Source organism: Berghia stephanieae, chromosome 8 (genome assembly GCF_034508935.2).
Source record: "Berghia stephanieae isolate SIO BIC M18660-M18661 chromosome 8, UCSD_Bste_1.3, whole genome shotgun sequence".
Taxonomy (NCBI): Eukaryota; Metazoa; Mollusca; class Gastropoda; order Nudibranchia; family Aeolidiidae; genus Berghia; species Berghia stephanieae.
In genome coordinates this window covers 49,557,332-49,574,446 of record NC_088367.1, presented here as the reverse complement: position 1 = coordinate 49,574,446, position 17,115 = coordinate 49,557,332, and the positions used below count along the sequence as shown (strand labels likewise).

Below are 17,115 nucleotides of genomic sequence, written 5' to 3'. Positions count from 1 at the left end.
AAGACATTTGCCAATTCTAAATAGAGCATCTGTGAACATCAAGTGTTTTACACGTGGATCTCCCGACGATGTCTCTGAAAACAAACTGGTGTGTATCGGAGACGGATTGACTTACATGAAAACTGGTCAAAACACAACAGCTATACGTTTTAACATGAACGCGACTATGGACGGAGGGAAGTGTGTGTGTTCGATAAGACTTAACAATAGAACTGACCTAAAAACATCAATGACGACAATTCTTAAAAGTAAGTCATTACTGTTTTCTCTCTTATTATATAAAAATATGGAATGACACACCCAGCGTATTATCGCTATGAAGCACACCGTTCGAGTTTAGCCAGTTTGAAGTTGCAACAAATTTGTCAAAAAATAAAGGATTCATATATTTTAACTTTGATTTAAAGAGTATAATATGTGTCAATCAAATCATGCAAGGCATGACGTCTTATAAAAATGACTCAGCAGGCGATTGTCCAATTATATTTTGACTCAGTCTCGTGTTACTACATTGACAATTTTTCAATCACGTTTTGCTCACCAGTTCCCGCCTCTCCAGTATTGACCGTAAATGATAAAAAGATAGAGAACGCGGAATCTTTTCAAATTTTAAATAAAGCATCTGTCAACATCAAGTGTTTCACACGTGGATCTCCCAACGTGGTCTCAGAAACCAAACTAGTGTGTATCGGAGACGGATTGACGTACTTGAAAACTGGCCAAAACACAACAGCTGTACGTTTTAACATGAACACGACTATGGACGGAGGGAAGTGTGTGTGTTCGCTGAGATTTCACAATGGATCTGACCTAAAAACATCAATGATGACAATTCTTAAAAGTAAGTCATGACTGTTTTCTCTCTTTTAAATACAAAGATAGGAATGACACAAATACCGTATTATCGCCATGAAGCACACCGTTTGAGTTAACTAGATAAAATTAAATCATTAAGAAAATCTTCATCTGTCATAAAAAAGTCCAATGAAGCAAATTGTTAATAATATGATATCTTTTGTCTCTTGAAATATTGGTCTCTATTAACAATCATAACTAACACTTGTCTTGTATTGACTGACCTCTATTAACAATCATAACACTTGTCTACTTAGCTCTCACAGCGTGTTTTCTCTATCATCAGTATTTATCGTGGCGCATGACTTTAGTATTCAAATTATTGCAGTCTGAAAGCAATCCTCCAAAAACATGATAAGAGAGAGGGAGGGGGGTGTTAACCCGTAGAACGGTCATGGTCGTAATGAGAATGATCACATTTCGTACTACATTTGTAGTTAATAGACTGCATAAAGTACAGGTGTTGAGTTGACGTTCTAACAATATCCTTTTCCAATTGCAGCCTTTCCTCTTTTGGCCGTCAACGATAAAACTGTAGAAAACGCCAAAAAAGTATACATTCTGAGTGGAGAATCTGTCAACATCAAGTGCTCTTTACGAGGGTCTACTATTGCTGTCTCTGAAGCCAAACTTGACTGCAACTGGGGTGGACAGAAACATTCCCAAACCGGTCAATTCTTGACGATCTTGTCTTTTGTTATGGACCCAAAGAAGCACGAAGGAACATGTGTGTGCACTCTAATACTAAACAATGGAACTGAGCTGATATCATATTTAAGGATTGTTCTAAAAAGTAAGTACGGACCGTCATCAAATCACTTTTGTATCCATATTCAAATTAACTAACAATGCTACATTAGATGTCTTATGAAATTTTATACTCATTAATAATCTTTTAGGATGTAATATACAGATGTAGATATATTTATTATATTTTTCATTTTTTAAATAAAATGTATACATTTTAATGCCAATGTATAGAAATTTATCGAATGTCAATTAGTTTCTCTACTAGTCGAGTGATAAAGAGAATCACTAGAAGACAAAAGAGAATAAGAATTCAAAAGTCTTTGAAACATAGTAATTATCTTGAGTTTTAGTGACTTCTGGAGTTCCTGAGGTCAACACAGAACTTCACCCAACTTTAACTTCCAAAACTTATTAAAAACAATTATCTTATTTCAATATTTTGCCATTTTATTTGTCTAAACCTAATACTCAAAACATAATTGTGTTTTAATGAAATTCTCTGGATGTACTTTATTTCGACATATTTCCATACTGAAATCTATTAATTCATCTCTTTTCTCTCTCCAATTCTAGCCTTTCCAGTATTGGTCGTAAATGATAAAAAGATAGGGAATGAAAGACTTTTGCCAATTCTAAATAGAGCATCTGTCAACATCAAGTGTTTGACACGTGGATCTCCCGACGATGTCTCTGAAAACAAATTGGTGTGTATCGGAGACGGATTGACTTACATGAAAACTGGTCAAAACACAACAGCTATACGTTTTAACATGAACGCGACTATGGACGGAGGGATGTGTGTGTGTTCGCTGAGACTTAACAATGGAAGTGACCTAAAAACATCAATGACGACAATTCTTAAAAGTAAGTCATTACTGTTTTCTCTCTTATTATATAAAAATATAGGAATGACACACCCAGCGCATTATCTCTATGAAGCACACCGTTCGAGTTTAGCCAGTTTGAAGTTGCAACAAATTTGTCAAAAAATAAAGGATTCATATATTTTAACTTTGATTTAAAGAGTATAATATGTGTCAATCAAATCATGCAAGGCATGACGTCTTATAAAAATGACTCAGCAGGCGATTGTCCAATTATATTTTGACTCAGTCTCGTGTTACTACATTGACAATTTTTCAATCACGTTTTGCTCACCAGTTCCCGCCTCTCCAGTATTGACCGTAAATGATAAAAAGATAGAGAACGCGGAATCTTTTCAAATTTTAAATAAAGCATCTGTCAACATCAAGTGTTTCACACGTGGATCTCCCAACGTGGTCTCAGAAACCAAACTAGTGTGTATCGGAGACGGATTGACGTACTTGAAAACTGGCCAAAACACAACAGCTGTACGTTTTAACATGAACACGACTATGGACGGAGGGAAGTGTGTGTGTTCGCTGAGATTTCACAATGGATCTGACCTAAAAACATCAATGATGACAATTCTTAAAAGTAAGTCATGACTGTTTTCTCTCTTTTAAATACAAAGATAGGAATGACACAAATACCGTATTATCGCCATGAAGCACACCGTTTGAGTTAACTAGATAAAATTAAATCATTAAGAAAATCTTCATCTGTCAATAAAAAGTCCAATGAAGCAAATTGTTAATAATATGATATCTTTTGTCTCTTGAAATATTGGTCTCTATTAACAATCATAACTAACACTTGTCTTGTATTGACTGACCTCTATTAACAATCATAACACTTGTCTACTTAGCTCTCACAGCGTGTTTTCTCTATCATCAGTATTTATCGTGGCGCATGACTTTAGTATTCAAATTATTGCAGTCTGAAAGCAATCCTCCAAAAACATGATAAGAGAGAGGGAGGGGGGTGTTAACCCCTAGAACTGTCATGGTCGTAATGAGAATGATCACATTTCGTACTACATTTGTAGTTAATAGACTGCATAAAGTACAGGTGTTGAGTTGACGTTCTAACAATATCCTTTTCCAATTGCAGCCTTTCCTCTTTTGGCCGTCAACGATAAAACTGTAGAAAACGCCAAAAAAGTATACATTCTGAGTGGAGAATCTGTCAACATCAAGTGCTTTTTTACGAGGATCTACTATTGGTGTCTCTGAAGCCAAACTTGACTGCAACTGGGGTGGACAGAAACATTCCCAAACCGGTCAATTCTTGACGATCTTGTCTTTTGTTATGGACCCAAAGAAGCACGAAGGAACATGTGTGTGCACTCTGATACTAAACAATGGAACTGAGCTGATATCATATTTAAGGATTGTTCTAAAAAGTAAGTACGGACCGTCATCAAATCACTTTTGTATCCATATTCAAATTAACTAACAATGCTACATTAGATGTCTTATGAAATTGTATACTCATTAATAATCTTTTAGGATGTAATATACAGATGTAGATTTATTTATTATATTTTTCATTTTTTAAATAAAATGTATACATTTTAATGCCAATGTATAGAAATTTATCGAATGTCAATTATTTTCTCTACTAGTTGAGTGATAAAGAGAATCACTGGAAGACAAAAGAGAATAAGAATTTAAAAGTCTTTGAAACATAGTAATTATCTTGAGTTTTAGTGACTTCTGGAGTTCCTGAGGTCAACACAGAACTTCACCCAACTTTAACTTCCAAAACTAATTAAAAACAATTATCTTATTTCGATATTTTGCCATTTTATTTGTCTAAACCTAATACTCAAAACATAATTGTGTTTTTATGAAATTTTCTGGATGTACTTTATTCCGACATATTTCCATACTGAAATCTATTAATTCATCTCTTTTCTCTCCCCAATTCTAGCCTTTCCAGTCTTGGTCGTAAATGATAAAAAGATAGAGAATGAAAGACTTTTGCCAATTCTAAACAGAGAATCTGTCAACATCAAGTGTTCCACTCGTGGATCTACCGAGGATGTCTATGAAGTTAAACTTGTATGTGCAAGAAATGGACAGAATTACATCAAAGCTGGTCAAAACACAACAGCTATACTTTTTAACATGAACAAGACTATGGAGGGAGAGAAGTGTGTGTGTATGCTGAAACTTAACAATGGAACTGAGCTAAAAACATCAATGGCGACAATTCTTAAAAGTAAGTCATGATTGTTGCCTTTCTTAATGAATAAAAAGAAAGGAATAACACACCTAACGTATAATCGCTAAGAAGCACAACGCGTGATTAGATTTTCTTCACATCGATCATTCCGACATATCAGATTGACAAATGTTCATCATTTATATTTAAAAAGTGGATTAGGAAATGGATACATGTGTCCTGTTTCTCTTTTCAAATATAGATTTTTATATAAATTAATAATATTGTTCATCTGATGCGGTTATTTGTATAATGGGACATATTTATGCTATTGGCATTTTCTTATATTTCTATTTTAGAGTGCATTTTAATAGCCCTACATGCATATTCCATATAACGTTATATAGAGTTTCTTAGACACAATTAAATCATTAAGCAAATCTTCAACTGTCATAAAAGTTATAAAGGAGAAATTTGACAAATAAAATAATGTCTTTTATCACTTGATGTATTGACTGACCTCATTAACAATCATAAATATCACTTGTCTTCTTCGCTCTCACAGCGTGTTTTGACTATCTTCAATATGCATCGTGGCGCAGGCCTCTACAATTCAAATTATTCAATATCTGTCTCTAACGTTGAATACTTGCTGTACAAAACGTAATACTAAAAAACATGACAAAAGAGAAGGGGGGATGGTAACCCGTTTAACAGTCATGTTCTTATAGAGAAAGATCGCATTTCTTACTACTTTTGTAGTAAATAGACTACAGGAAGTACAGTCGTTCAGTTCACTTTTCCAACAATATCCTTTCACAGTTCCAGCCTTTCCTATTTTGGCCGTCAATGATAAAACTGTAGAAAACGCCAAAGATGTGTCCATTATGAACGGAGAATCTGTCAAGATCAAGTGCTTTTCACCTGGATCTCCGTTTGATGTCTCTGAAACCAAACTTGTCTGTAACTGGGATGGAGAGGAACATTCTATAACTGGTCAAATCTTGACGATCTTGACTTTTGTTATGGAGCTGAAAAAGCACGAGGGAACATGTGTGTGCAGTCTGATACTAAGCAATGGAAATGAGCTGATATCACATTTAAGGATTGTTCTACAAAGTAAGTACGGAACGTATTCTAATCACTTTTGTATCCAAGATAAAATTAACCAACAATGCTACATTAGATTTCTTATGAAAATTGATAATCATTAATGATCTTTTAGGATGTAATATAAAGATGTGGAGATGTTTATTATGGTTTGGAATTTTTTATTATATAAATGTATGCAATTTAATGCCAATGTATAGAAATTAATCGTATGTCAATTATTTTTTCTACTAGCAGAGTGAGAAAGAGAAGCAACAGAAGGCAAAAGAGAATAAAATCATAAAAGGGGTTTCAAACATAGTAAATATTTTGAGTTCTAGTGACTTCTGGAGGTCTTTAGTTCAACACAGAACATCACCATCAAAAATTAATCAAAAACAATTATTTATTTTGATATTATCCCATTTTATTTGGGTATAACTAATGAGCAAAATAATAACTCAGAAAATTTGAGAACATCCAATTACCTTTATTAAGGAAAGTTTTGTTTCTTAACCATAATGACTTAATTTTAAATTGAGATAAAATATGATTCTTAATTAACTTTTCTTCACGTCATTTATTTATTCCGATATACTCCCACATTGAAATCTATTAATTCATCTCTTTTCAATCACCAGATCCAGCGTTTCCAGTCTTGGTCGTAAATGATAAAATGATAGATAATGAAATACTTTTGCCAATTCCAAATAGAGAAAGTATGTTTTTTTTCTCAATCATAATGACTTAATTTTCAAATTGACAAAAATATGTTTTTTTAATGTAAATTTCTTCATGTAATTTTTTTGCGGACGCATTGCAATATTGATATTTTTATCACCGTTTTCAATCGCCAGTTCCAGCCTCTCCAGCCTCGGTGGTAAACAATAAAAAGATAGAAAATGAAAGACAGCTGCCAATTCTAAATAGAGAAATTAAGTTACTTTGATTCTTTTATAATTGGATATAAAAATAGAAATAGAAAATAGAAAAAAAAAAAACAACTCAAAAAGCTGTTTCAACATAGTAAATATCTTGAGTCTTTGTTGATCCTAGAGGTCATGAGGCAAATACAGAAAATCAGGAAATTTTAATCTCCAAATTAATCAAAAACAATAGTTTTACTTCAATATTTTGCTTTTTTGGTCAATCCAACATTCAAAACTCCAATTAATCATAGAGGAAAGTATGTTTCTTTCTCAATCGTGTGACGATTTAGGGCTCTCAAAGTGTCGATAGAGCCAAATAACCCGAAACCTCAACAAAAGAAAAGAAAGGGAAAAGACTAGGTGAATAACAGAGAACTTGTTGATATGTTTCCCAAGAGAGGAAGATCTGAGAGAATAGAAGGAAGGATAGAATTAGTACTTTAAGGGCAGAAAATTGTAATGATAAAATTAATGGACATTGAGGTTTACGAAAACGACACATTTATTACTGAAACTAAATAACATGTAAATCAAAAATAAAAACGATACAACCCTACTTATCCATTCATCCTTTCTCGTGACATCCACGAATAGGAAACAATACAATAATAGAATTATATAAAACAGGACCGCTTAAAAGTAAGTCTCCTTACTATTTATCATTGGATATACAATGAAGAGATAGAAAATAGAATAAAAACTAGAAAGTTGTTTTGGTTTTAACTTAATAAATATCTTGAGTCTTCGTTGCACCTGAAGGTTATGAGGCAAACACAAAATGTCACGGAATCTAAACCTCCAAATTTAATCAAAGATAATTATTATATTTCAATAGTTTGCCATTTTAATTGGGATAACCCAACTCTCAAAAGTAAATTTAATCATAGCTCATGACATTTGATAAATATTAATATATTCATGGAGGAAAATACGTTTTGTTTCTCAATCATAATTACTTTAATTCTAAGTTGAGAAAATGTAATTTTAAATCTAATTTCCTCCATGTAGTTCATTCCGAGACATTGCAATATTGACATCTTTTTGATCCAATTTCAATCACCAGTTCCAGCCATTCCAGTGTTGGTTGTAAACAATAAAAAGATAGAGAATAAAAGACATTTGCCAATTATTAATAGAGAATCTGTCAACATCAAGTGTTTTACACACGAATCTCCGGACGATGTCTCTGAAGCCAAACTTGTCTGTTCCGGAGACGGACCGAGATACACTAAAACAAGTCAAAAGAAAACATCTATAATTTTTATCATGAACATTGCTATGCACGGAGGGAAATGTGTGTGTACGCTGAGACTGAAAAATGGAACAGACTTAAAATCGTCAATGACGACAATTCTTAAAAGTAAGTCATTATTGCTTTCTTTATTATTGAATAAAGAGATAGGAATACCACATCTACCGTATTATCTCTATGAAGCACACTGTGCGATTAGAATGTCTTCATGTAGTTCATTCCGACATATCAGATTGACATAATTTAACCACATTCATTTTTTTTTTTAAATTGATTAGGACATAGTATATGTGTAAAATGTACACATGTTTATGTGTCTTTTTCTCTTTCCAAATAAAGATTTTTATATGAATATCTGTCAATCTACCTTTCTCTCCTATTTTCTTTCCGTCACTCATTGTTTTTTCAGAAATGGAATTTTTCACCTTCCTAAGCAGGGTACCCATTCTTTTTTGTACTTGACCAGTACATTCCACCTTCTCAACTGTCGTTTCCCCATAAGGTTTAGAATATTCTACCGTTCTAAAACTATTTGTATCCCCATCACCCATAAATCGGACGCTTCTCCGCAGAGCGTGAAAAAATTTCTTTTGCTACAGCGGGCTGTATGGAACCAGAAGAACCGAAATGCGTCAACGTACAATCCTTTTCATGCGTTATTCTCCATCTTACGAACTCTTCCGAATCTTCCCCATGCTTAGCTTTCCAACAATCGCATGACTTACATACCTTTGATTTTACACAAGTATCCAGTACTTTCCCTGTCGCACAACCTATTGCGGTTAATAGTCCACACTTTGCCGAGAACCCCCTAGTCATGTACGTCCCGTCCACTGTTACGTCAATGTCATTCAAATCTCCCCTTCGTTGCCCTTTTCTGATATTTGAAACTCAATTTCACCTGCCTTACGACAACTTTCAACCTGAGACTTCACAACAGCCTCATGAATAGTCTCTTTTATTATTATTAAAACTAGACTTCTGAACAGGAGGGGGTAAATTCATCATACCACAAAATCCTTTAATTCCCCTATGCCCACCACCCACGTAACGCATCTCGATAGCTGCTCTACGATTCACAGAATGAACAGTAAGGCTACCAGATCTGATGAAAATGGAGCTTAGAAGGGCAATTTGTGGGATCAAAAAAAAAACATACTTCCTAATCCACGACGCTCAGTTTCTTTCAGTTCAATTTACTATAACACCCATTACACACAGGTCTGGAAGAAATTTGTTCTTTTAAAATGCTTAGATCAATAATTCTAAACCCACTCTCATTTTCATGTTCCTCTACAACTTGATATAACATGTCGTTATTTTACAAGACTAAGATCGGACTAATGTAAATAAACGAACTGGGGGTGGGGTGTGCACATATAGTAACAACAAATGGTGCCACCCCAATAACTGTCATATAAAGAAAATGTATTGTGACGACTATATTGAATTTATTACTGTTTCGTCACGACCATATTATCTACCCCGGGAATATACTTATGTCATCATCATCAACGTCTACATTCCACCATCATCAGACAACACCACAGCGAAAAATATTTTGAGGAAAGAAATACAGGACATTCAAATTAAGTCACCCGATGAGGTATTGATGGTCACTGGCGATTTTAACCAATGTAACGATTTTACTCTCCCGGGATTTCATCAATACGTGGACTGCGAGACAAGGGACAAAAAAACATTAGATTTATTCCTGTGTAATATTAAAAATAGTTATAAATGTTTACCCCGTGCCCCATTAGGTTTATCTGACCACTGCATGCTCTTGCTACTCCCCACCTACCGCCCTGTTTTTAAACGTGTAAAACCAGTCAAGAAAAGTGTACAGATCTGGAAAAGAAGTGTGTGTGAAGATTTGCGTGGTTGTTTTGAATGCACTGACTGGAATGTTTTTATCGAATCATGTGATAGTGTGGATGAGCTAAATGACTGTGTGAGTGAGTATTTAAAATTCTGTGAACAGCTAGTGTCTTGTAAAAAAGAAATAAAATATTATCCTAACAACAAGCCTTGGATAACAAAAGATCTAAAACTTTTATTGAACCAAAAGAAAACTCTCTATACTAGTGGAAACAAAAAAGATCTGAAAACAAAACAAAAAAGAGATAAAGAGAGTAATATCTAGTTGTAGAGACAAGTACAAAAATAAAATTGAAAAATGCTTTTCTTCTGGGGATATACGGGACACGTGGCGGGGGCTGTTAACTATAATCCAAAGCCCACGATTATATCAGAAGATATCGAAATTGAAACTTTAAATAAATTTTATTCACGTTTCGACACAGCAAACAAATTTGATATTGAAAATGAAAAAAAATAAATTAGACAGGGCTTTGGAAGATGAAATGACTATTGAGGTCAGTGAAGAGGAAACGAGATTCGTATTTTCGAAACTAAACGAGAGGAAGGCTGCTGGGCCGGATGGATTGAAAGGAAAACTATTAAAAGAATGTGCTCATCAGCTTTCCCCCATTTATACACATATTTTTAACTGGTCCCTCCAATGCGTTTCGATCCCTGAAATTTGGAAAACTTCAAAAATTATTCCTGTTCCAAAAAAAAAAGAAAAACCTGAAACTATGAACGATCTCAGACCTGTTGCGCTGACTTCAATAGTCATGAAATCTTTAGAAAAAACTTGTTCTTGTTAAAATTAGGAATCAGTTTATGCCATTGAGTGATAGTCATCAATTTGCTTACAAACCAGGACGTGGCGTAGAGAATGCCATTTTGCTGTTTACAAACAACATCTACAGGCATCTAGATCACGCTAGGAGCTATTGCAGATTGCTTTTTGCAGATTTTTCTTCAGCGTTCAATACAATGCAACCTCAGTTGGTTGTTCAAAAATTGACTAGTCTGAATTTAAACAAGTATATAAATGCTTGGGTGCTCGAATTTCTTACGGAGAGAGCACAATATGTTCAATTAGGACAAAACAAATCTTCCTGTATAGCTACAAATACGGGTGCTCCTCAAGGTTGTGTATTGTCCCCTGTATTATTCACAATATACACGAATGACTGTAGAAGTCAAAACCTGAGTGTACCTTTAATAAAGTTTGCAGATGACACCGCTCTTCAAGGCCTCATAACAAATGGCAACGAAGTGGCTTATAGGCAAGAAATTGATAGATTTGTGTCTTGGTGTGATGCCCACCACCTAGAGCTTAACATAAGCAAGACAAAGGAGCTAGTGATTGACTTTAGGAGAGTGAAGGAACCGATAGAACCGTTAAAATTAAAGGACCAATTCGTCCAGCGAGTTCCTCACTACAAATACCTTGGTGAAACGATTGATGACAGGCTCAAGTGGGATGAACACTTGAAAATAATTAGGCATAAGATGTGCAGACGTACATATTTTTTATCAAAACTCTCTCAGTTTAGAATAGATAAAACCCTCTGCACATTATTTTATAGAGCAGTAATCGAAAGTGTTTTGTCATTTTGTATAACAGCTTGGGGAGGCAATTGCTTAGCAGTGGAAAGGAACAAAATAAATTCAAATATTAAAAAATCCATTAAACGCTATATAAATGATGTTGACGATGTAGATCTTTTATACGAGAAATTTTGTATAAATAAAATAACTAAAATATTAAATGACCAGTATCATCCACTAAGACCATCAATTTTTATGTCAGAAAGAAGTGGTCGCCCTTTCTCTATTTCAACGAAAACAGAGAGACACCGAAAATCTTTTCTGCCGTCCAGTATTAGGCTTTATAACAACAAGCAATAATCATTTTATATAATTATTTCTCATTTTTACTTTTTAAAAATATAAATATTAATTTATTAATTTATTTGTTTTGCAATCTTTTCAATTTTCAATTTATAGTGACAGTTTTAACTATTTTACAGTGTTGATATTATTCATATTATAAAGCGCAGCTCTGGTTGTAGAGCTGCTCCTTTTTTTATATATATACACCCTATTTCCATTGTATTTTTATCTTATTGTGTAAATTATAACACGTCTGTACAAAAAATTTCCTTTTTGGTATGCAATAAAGTATTATTATTATTATTATTATTATTATTATTATTATTATTATTATTATTATTATTATTATTATTATTATTATTATTATTATTATTATTATTATTATTATATTATTATTATTATTATTATTATTATTATTATTATTATTATTATTATTATTATTATTATTATGTTATCACATCATCCATCACATCATACGCATTGCACAATTTTACTTCACTTCGAGAATTGGGCGTGGCAGGCTGTTTTCCAAAACACAATTGATTGACTACACATAACCCTCATAGCACATTCCAAAACAGCTCTATCACTCTGATCAATTACACTACTATCACCACTAACACTAATAGCACCCTTTTCCTTATTATTTGTAAACCGATTACCATGAAATTTACGTTTCCTTGGTCTGAAACCACTGCGAGAACGATTTAAACTCAAATCGACTTCAGAATTTTTCTTGGAATTCATAATAAAAAGATTTTTGATCAGAAACCGGCTTCAAAACACAGTATTCTTGAAGAACGCTATTTAAAAAGGACGCTTTGAACTTCTCTCTTTGTTTATAAAAGACAAAATTAGAACTAATGCGAAGATGACCGGTCATTGTACTTTTAGAATATCGAACAATCAATCCTAACCTCAAAACGAAAGTCAAAATTCTATTTTTTTTTTCGCTTGCTGACCCCTAGACTAGGTGTGAAAATATATTGAATAACTAAGAAACTACTGGATGGATTTTTAAAATTCAAAAAGTAACAGAACATTTAATAAATTCTCAATAAAATTAAATACTATTTTTGTGGAATTCTTCATTCGCCTTCTTCACTTTTACCTGGTGACCCTGCCCCCCTTAATCAATGTTGGCAACCTGTGTTGACATAGACAGGGATACTTCTCTTTTCCCCAAATTATTTTTTCTGTCATGCTTCAATCACCCAGCAAAGCACAGCTACAAATCTTACATTTTGTTTTATGTTTTCAACGTTCTTTTAGCTAACGAAGGATTTGTACCCGGAACGTCCATTGTCTGTACTTTTCTCATCCGAAGCAATTTGTTAGCTACTGTATTTAAATTAGTGAACTCACATTGTATTCTCGTGTTTGTTTCCCTTCTTTTCTTTCAATTCTTGACTGTTCTTTTTCACGGCGACACTACCTAAATCCATCCTTATAATTTACTAGCTATTGAGCTGACTGTGTGACGCAACGCCACAGCCAACAACGACCAAAACAAATAGAACAACACAATGAAAAACATTGCTATAAAAAGCAGATTGACGCCGGAGAAACATTCGGCACGTCCTATCTGTACACAAATCACAGAATGAATACCTTGGAACGTCTCACTTTGAAATTTTACTTTAAATGTTCGGTATAGTTTATTTCTGTATCTATATGGGAATACAGAATAGAGATTTCTAAATACCAAAAAATGGAGAGAAAAAAAAACATTTATGCTTGGGGACTCAACTATGCCCTGCTCAGGGCGGTTTTCCAACCCTGAACATTGTGGTCGGAAGGTGAAAGTCATACCACTAGACCACATAGCCGAAGAGGTTTTGAAAAGTATCGAAACAACACTTTAAAAAAGACAAAAAAGAGAAGAAATAATTGAGTTTCTAGTGTCTAATTGAGTTAATAAAGAAATGTGTCATTCTTGTCATTTTCAGCAAAACCTGTCTTAGCGAATGAAGATATCAACCCGATTCATTTATTTCCGATTGGATCCGATATTGAAATCCCCATCCTAGTGTACTCCAACCCGAAGCCCAGCAACTTCAATCTGAGTAAAAGCGGAATCGCAATGAGAGTGGCCGACTTCAACGTAACGATAAAGCCTGGGAATATGTCCATACACAGCTGCGTGATTTTGAATATGAATAAGATGCATACCTACAAAATCGGCGTTTACTTGTTGTCTATTGGAAATGGATTGGATGGATCTTTGGATTACGCCTTCTCTCTCAATATTACGAATGGTAAGATCATTTTGAAATTATATTATAGCTATGAAAAGAAACAAAACAAACTTGAGTTTTTCTTTGTCTAAGGCAATATCCCATAAAAGATCCAACAATTGACGACGGCTTTCAGGGGAAATTTGCAACACTCAGAATTTGTCAGCTTTGAGATAAATAACATCACGGTTAATTTCAATTATTCATGATTCAGAATAGGGCATAAGAAATTTCATATGCCAAGGATCTCGAATTCATAATAATGAATAATTCTAAGACATTGAAAACAAGATGACTAAAGGAAGTCACCGGAAAGCATATAACACATTGGAGCATTGAAATACCCACCACACTACCTCGACTTTTACAATTATTAAAGACAGCAGCAAAGGGAAACTTTTCAAAGAAACCGTTGCTATTCTTGATAGATGGACAGAATGCTTCAGTTATCTATACCACTACCAACATCATCCTGTTACTTATAAAATTTATAACAAAATCCAAACAACGCAAACTTCATCATTGCCAGTATTAAGGGAAGAATTGAAAAACAGCTATTTGCAACATCTCAGATATTAAATCTGCAGGATTGGATAACGCCTCAGCAGAATTCATAAATCACAGAGGTGACAAAATCACTGACAGCAGCATGACAACGCTATGTCAAAAAAAAAAATCTATGGGACGAAAGATTGCCCAACAAAATTAGCTAAATCTCTTAAGACCGCCTGCCCCACCCCTCAACCCCCCCCCCCCTCCCAAGAAAAAAGCATCTCCCATCAACGTCGAAACCGTGGACAGCACTGGACATTCAGAAACATGAAGCAGAATAACATCTTCAAACCAAATAGAGCGGGTTTAACCCTCTCCTTACCCGTCATTTTCAGGATTGTCCCCAAAGCATGAACTCCAACTAACACAAAAATATATTTTTTATCATTCAGACATAATAGCAGTAAAATTCTTGCGAGAAATAAGTTTCTTTAGCAAAACATGCTCCACAACACTCTGTTTATTGTCTTTAAATTTCATGATGTACAAAAGAAATTTGAATAAGAAAAATGTTGGTTGTATTGTAATGAATGTGACGATTATCCTATAGTTGGTAAAGAAAGGGTTAAACCTGGCAAAAGTGTAGAATCGTATGAGAATATCAATATCAAAGAGATCTATATCATTATTTTATTGACTTTTGGAAGGCTTTTGATAGAATGTGGCTTGACAAACTATGGCACACAACTAAGCACAATTTGGAATATAAGAGGGGCTGATACAATTTATGAAGGCTCTTTACAAAAGCTGTAGCAATGCAGCTCTTATGTACAACCAGAATGATCGGTTCTTCCAAACATAAATTGGTGTAGATGTTTAATTTCTACTGTTCTTTTCAGTTTATTCCTGGAGAAAATCATGAATCACAATTTCCCTTCAAATATTTCAATTGGTGGAATAACTATCAATAGCCTCAGATTTGTTGAGGAGATTGATGTTATAGCAGGATGTAATAACGAATTACAAGATCTCACTTACCGGTTGGTCATCAAATCAACCCAGTTTGGAATAGAGTTAAATAAAGGCAGAGGGATAATGAATAGCACAGACATTATCAAAGTCAAGATCGTAGTCAAAGTTCGAAGATGTTGGGCGGTTTAAGAAAATGAATGGGGAGAGATAGGATCAACTACACGTTGCAGAATATGCAGAGAAGAGTGGACTCGAGAGCCTTGATCGAAAAAAGCAGTGATAGCACAAGAAGGATTAAATTTTAGTTAAAGCGCATCGAAGCACAATGTTTGGAATAATATATATATATATATATAATATATATATAATATATATAAATTATAATATATATATGTGGCGGTTTAAGAAAATGAATGGGGAGAGATAGGATCAACTACACGTTGCAGAATATGCAGAGAAGAGTGGACTCGAGAGCCTTGATCGAAAAAAGCAGTGATAGCACAAGAAGGAATTAAATTTTAGTTAAAGCGCATCGAAGCACAATTGTGTTGGAATATATATATATATATATATATATATATATATATATATATTATATTAATATATAATATATGCAAGCTAGGCAATACTATAAAATCCTGCATTCAATCCCTATCGTATTCATATATTATTGGGGTTTTCTTTTTGGTTTTGGTGAAGAAGGGTTTTAAGCCCGAAACGTTGGGGTTTGGTATTTTGTTCTTTTAAAAACAACTATTATACTCATTTTAGAGTTTAGAGTCTACATCTTCTAGAAGCTTAGTATCACTTTATCAAAGACAGTAAGTTTTGACATATATATTTTAAAACTTTCCAAATGGTAAGCAGAAGTTCTGATGTCACACATTCCTTTCTTCAGGCTCAAAACTCATTGGACGCGTCAACAGTCCTTCGAACAATGCGTATATAAACGATGCATAGGTTACATATTGAATCATATGATGGTGGATGTATAGGCAGAGAAGGAGGATGGGTGATTTTTAATGATAACCAACGAATATTTAGGCTAAAAGGAAAAGATTCCATCACCCTGAGACCAGAAGATCAGTGACGCACTACATGTATCCATTCATCAGAAGGACGGTTTTTTACACTTCCAACGAGATTGGGAACATATTTTGACATCACTCTTCTGTTCCCATCCGTATTATTTTCACTAAATTTAAACTCATTTTACTTCACAACGGTCATTTTTGATATAATGTCCGGCTATATGGTCAAGTTTTATGACACTCTTAGGTTCGACCCTGGCTTTGCTAGGCTGAGTCCTTGGAAAAGACTCTTTATTCACATTTTCCCACAACGACTGTACAAACAGGTGGGGGAAATGAGATGGAGGTAAAGAGGAAGATCCTAAGTAGGCTGGAATATTTAGAGGAAGGTAACTGGAGTTATGTGTGACTAACGAATTTCGGCAAAGCTGAAGGGAAAAACTTTATACATCTGTTGTAATACCAGCAATATTGTATGGATTAGAGATAGCAGCTACAACAACAAAAAACATGACAGTTGAGGTGAGAGAAATGAGGATGTTGAGATGGTCACTTTGTTGAACAAGAATAGATAAAGTTAGAAATGAATGACTTCAAATGTTGACTGAAGTGAAGAATGCATCGATAAAGAGGAGAGATGGTTCGGGTATGTTAGGAGACGAGAGAGGGAGTTCGCGGGAAAGAATGTGTAGGATATACAATTAGCGGGAATGAGAAAAAACGAGATG

The 17,115-nt window shown here is 34.1% G+C and overlaps 1 protein-coding gene across 1 annotated transcript in view; it reads left to right on the top strand.

The window, feature by feature from the left end:
- Positions 1 to 456: 456 nt before the first annotated feature.
- LOC144979043 (uncharacterized) overlaps positions 457 to 17,115 on the top strand; it is a 21,629-nt gene continuing 4,970 nt past the window's right edge. Inside the window, exons 1-10 of the mRNA XM_078925659.1 lie at positions 457 to 841; positions 1,358 to 1,648; positions 2,179 to 2,469; positions 2,767 to 3,063; positions 3,644 to 3,871; positions 4,402 to 4,692; positions 5,458 to 5,754; positions 6,366 to 6,443; positions 7,717 to 8,013; positions 13,605 to 13,913. Coding sequence (XP_078781785.1) covers positions 457 to 841; positions 1,358 to 1,648; positions 2,179 to 2,469; positions 2,767 to 3,063; positions 3,644 to 3,871; positions 4,402 to 4,692; positions 5,458 to 5,754; positions 6,366 to 6,443; positions 7,717 to 8,013; positions 13,605 to 13,913 — 2,764 coding nt within the window. The remainder of the gene's footprint in view (positions 842 to 1,357; positions 1,649 to 2,178; positions 2,470 to 2,766; positions 3,064 to 3,643; positions 3,872 to 4,401; positions 4,693 to 5,457; positions 5,755 to 6,365; positions 6,444 to 7,716; positions 8,014 to 13,604; positions 13,914 to 17,115) is intronic.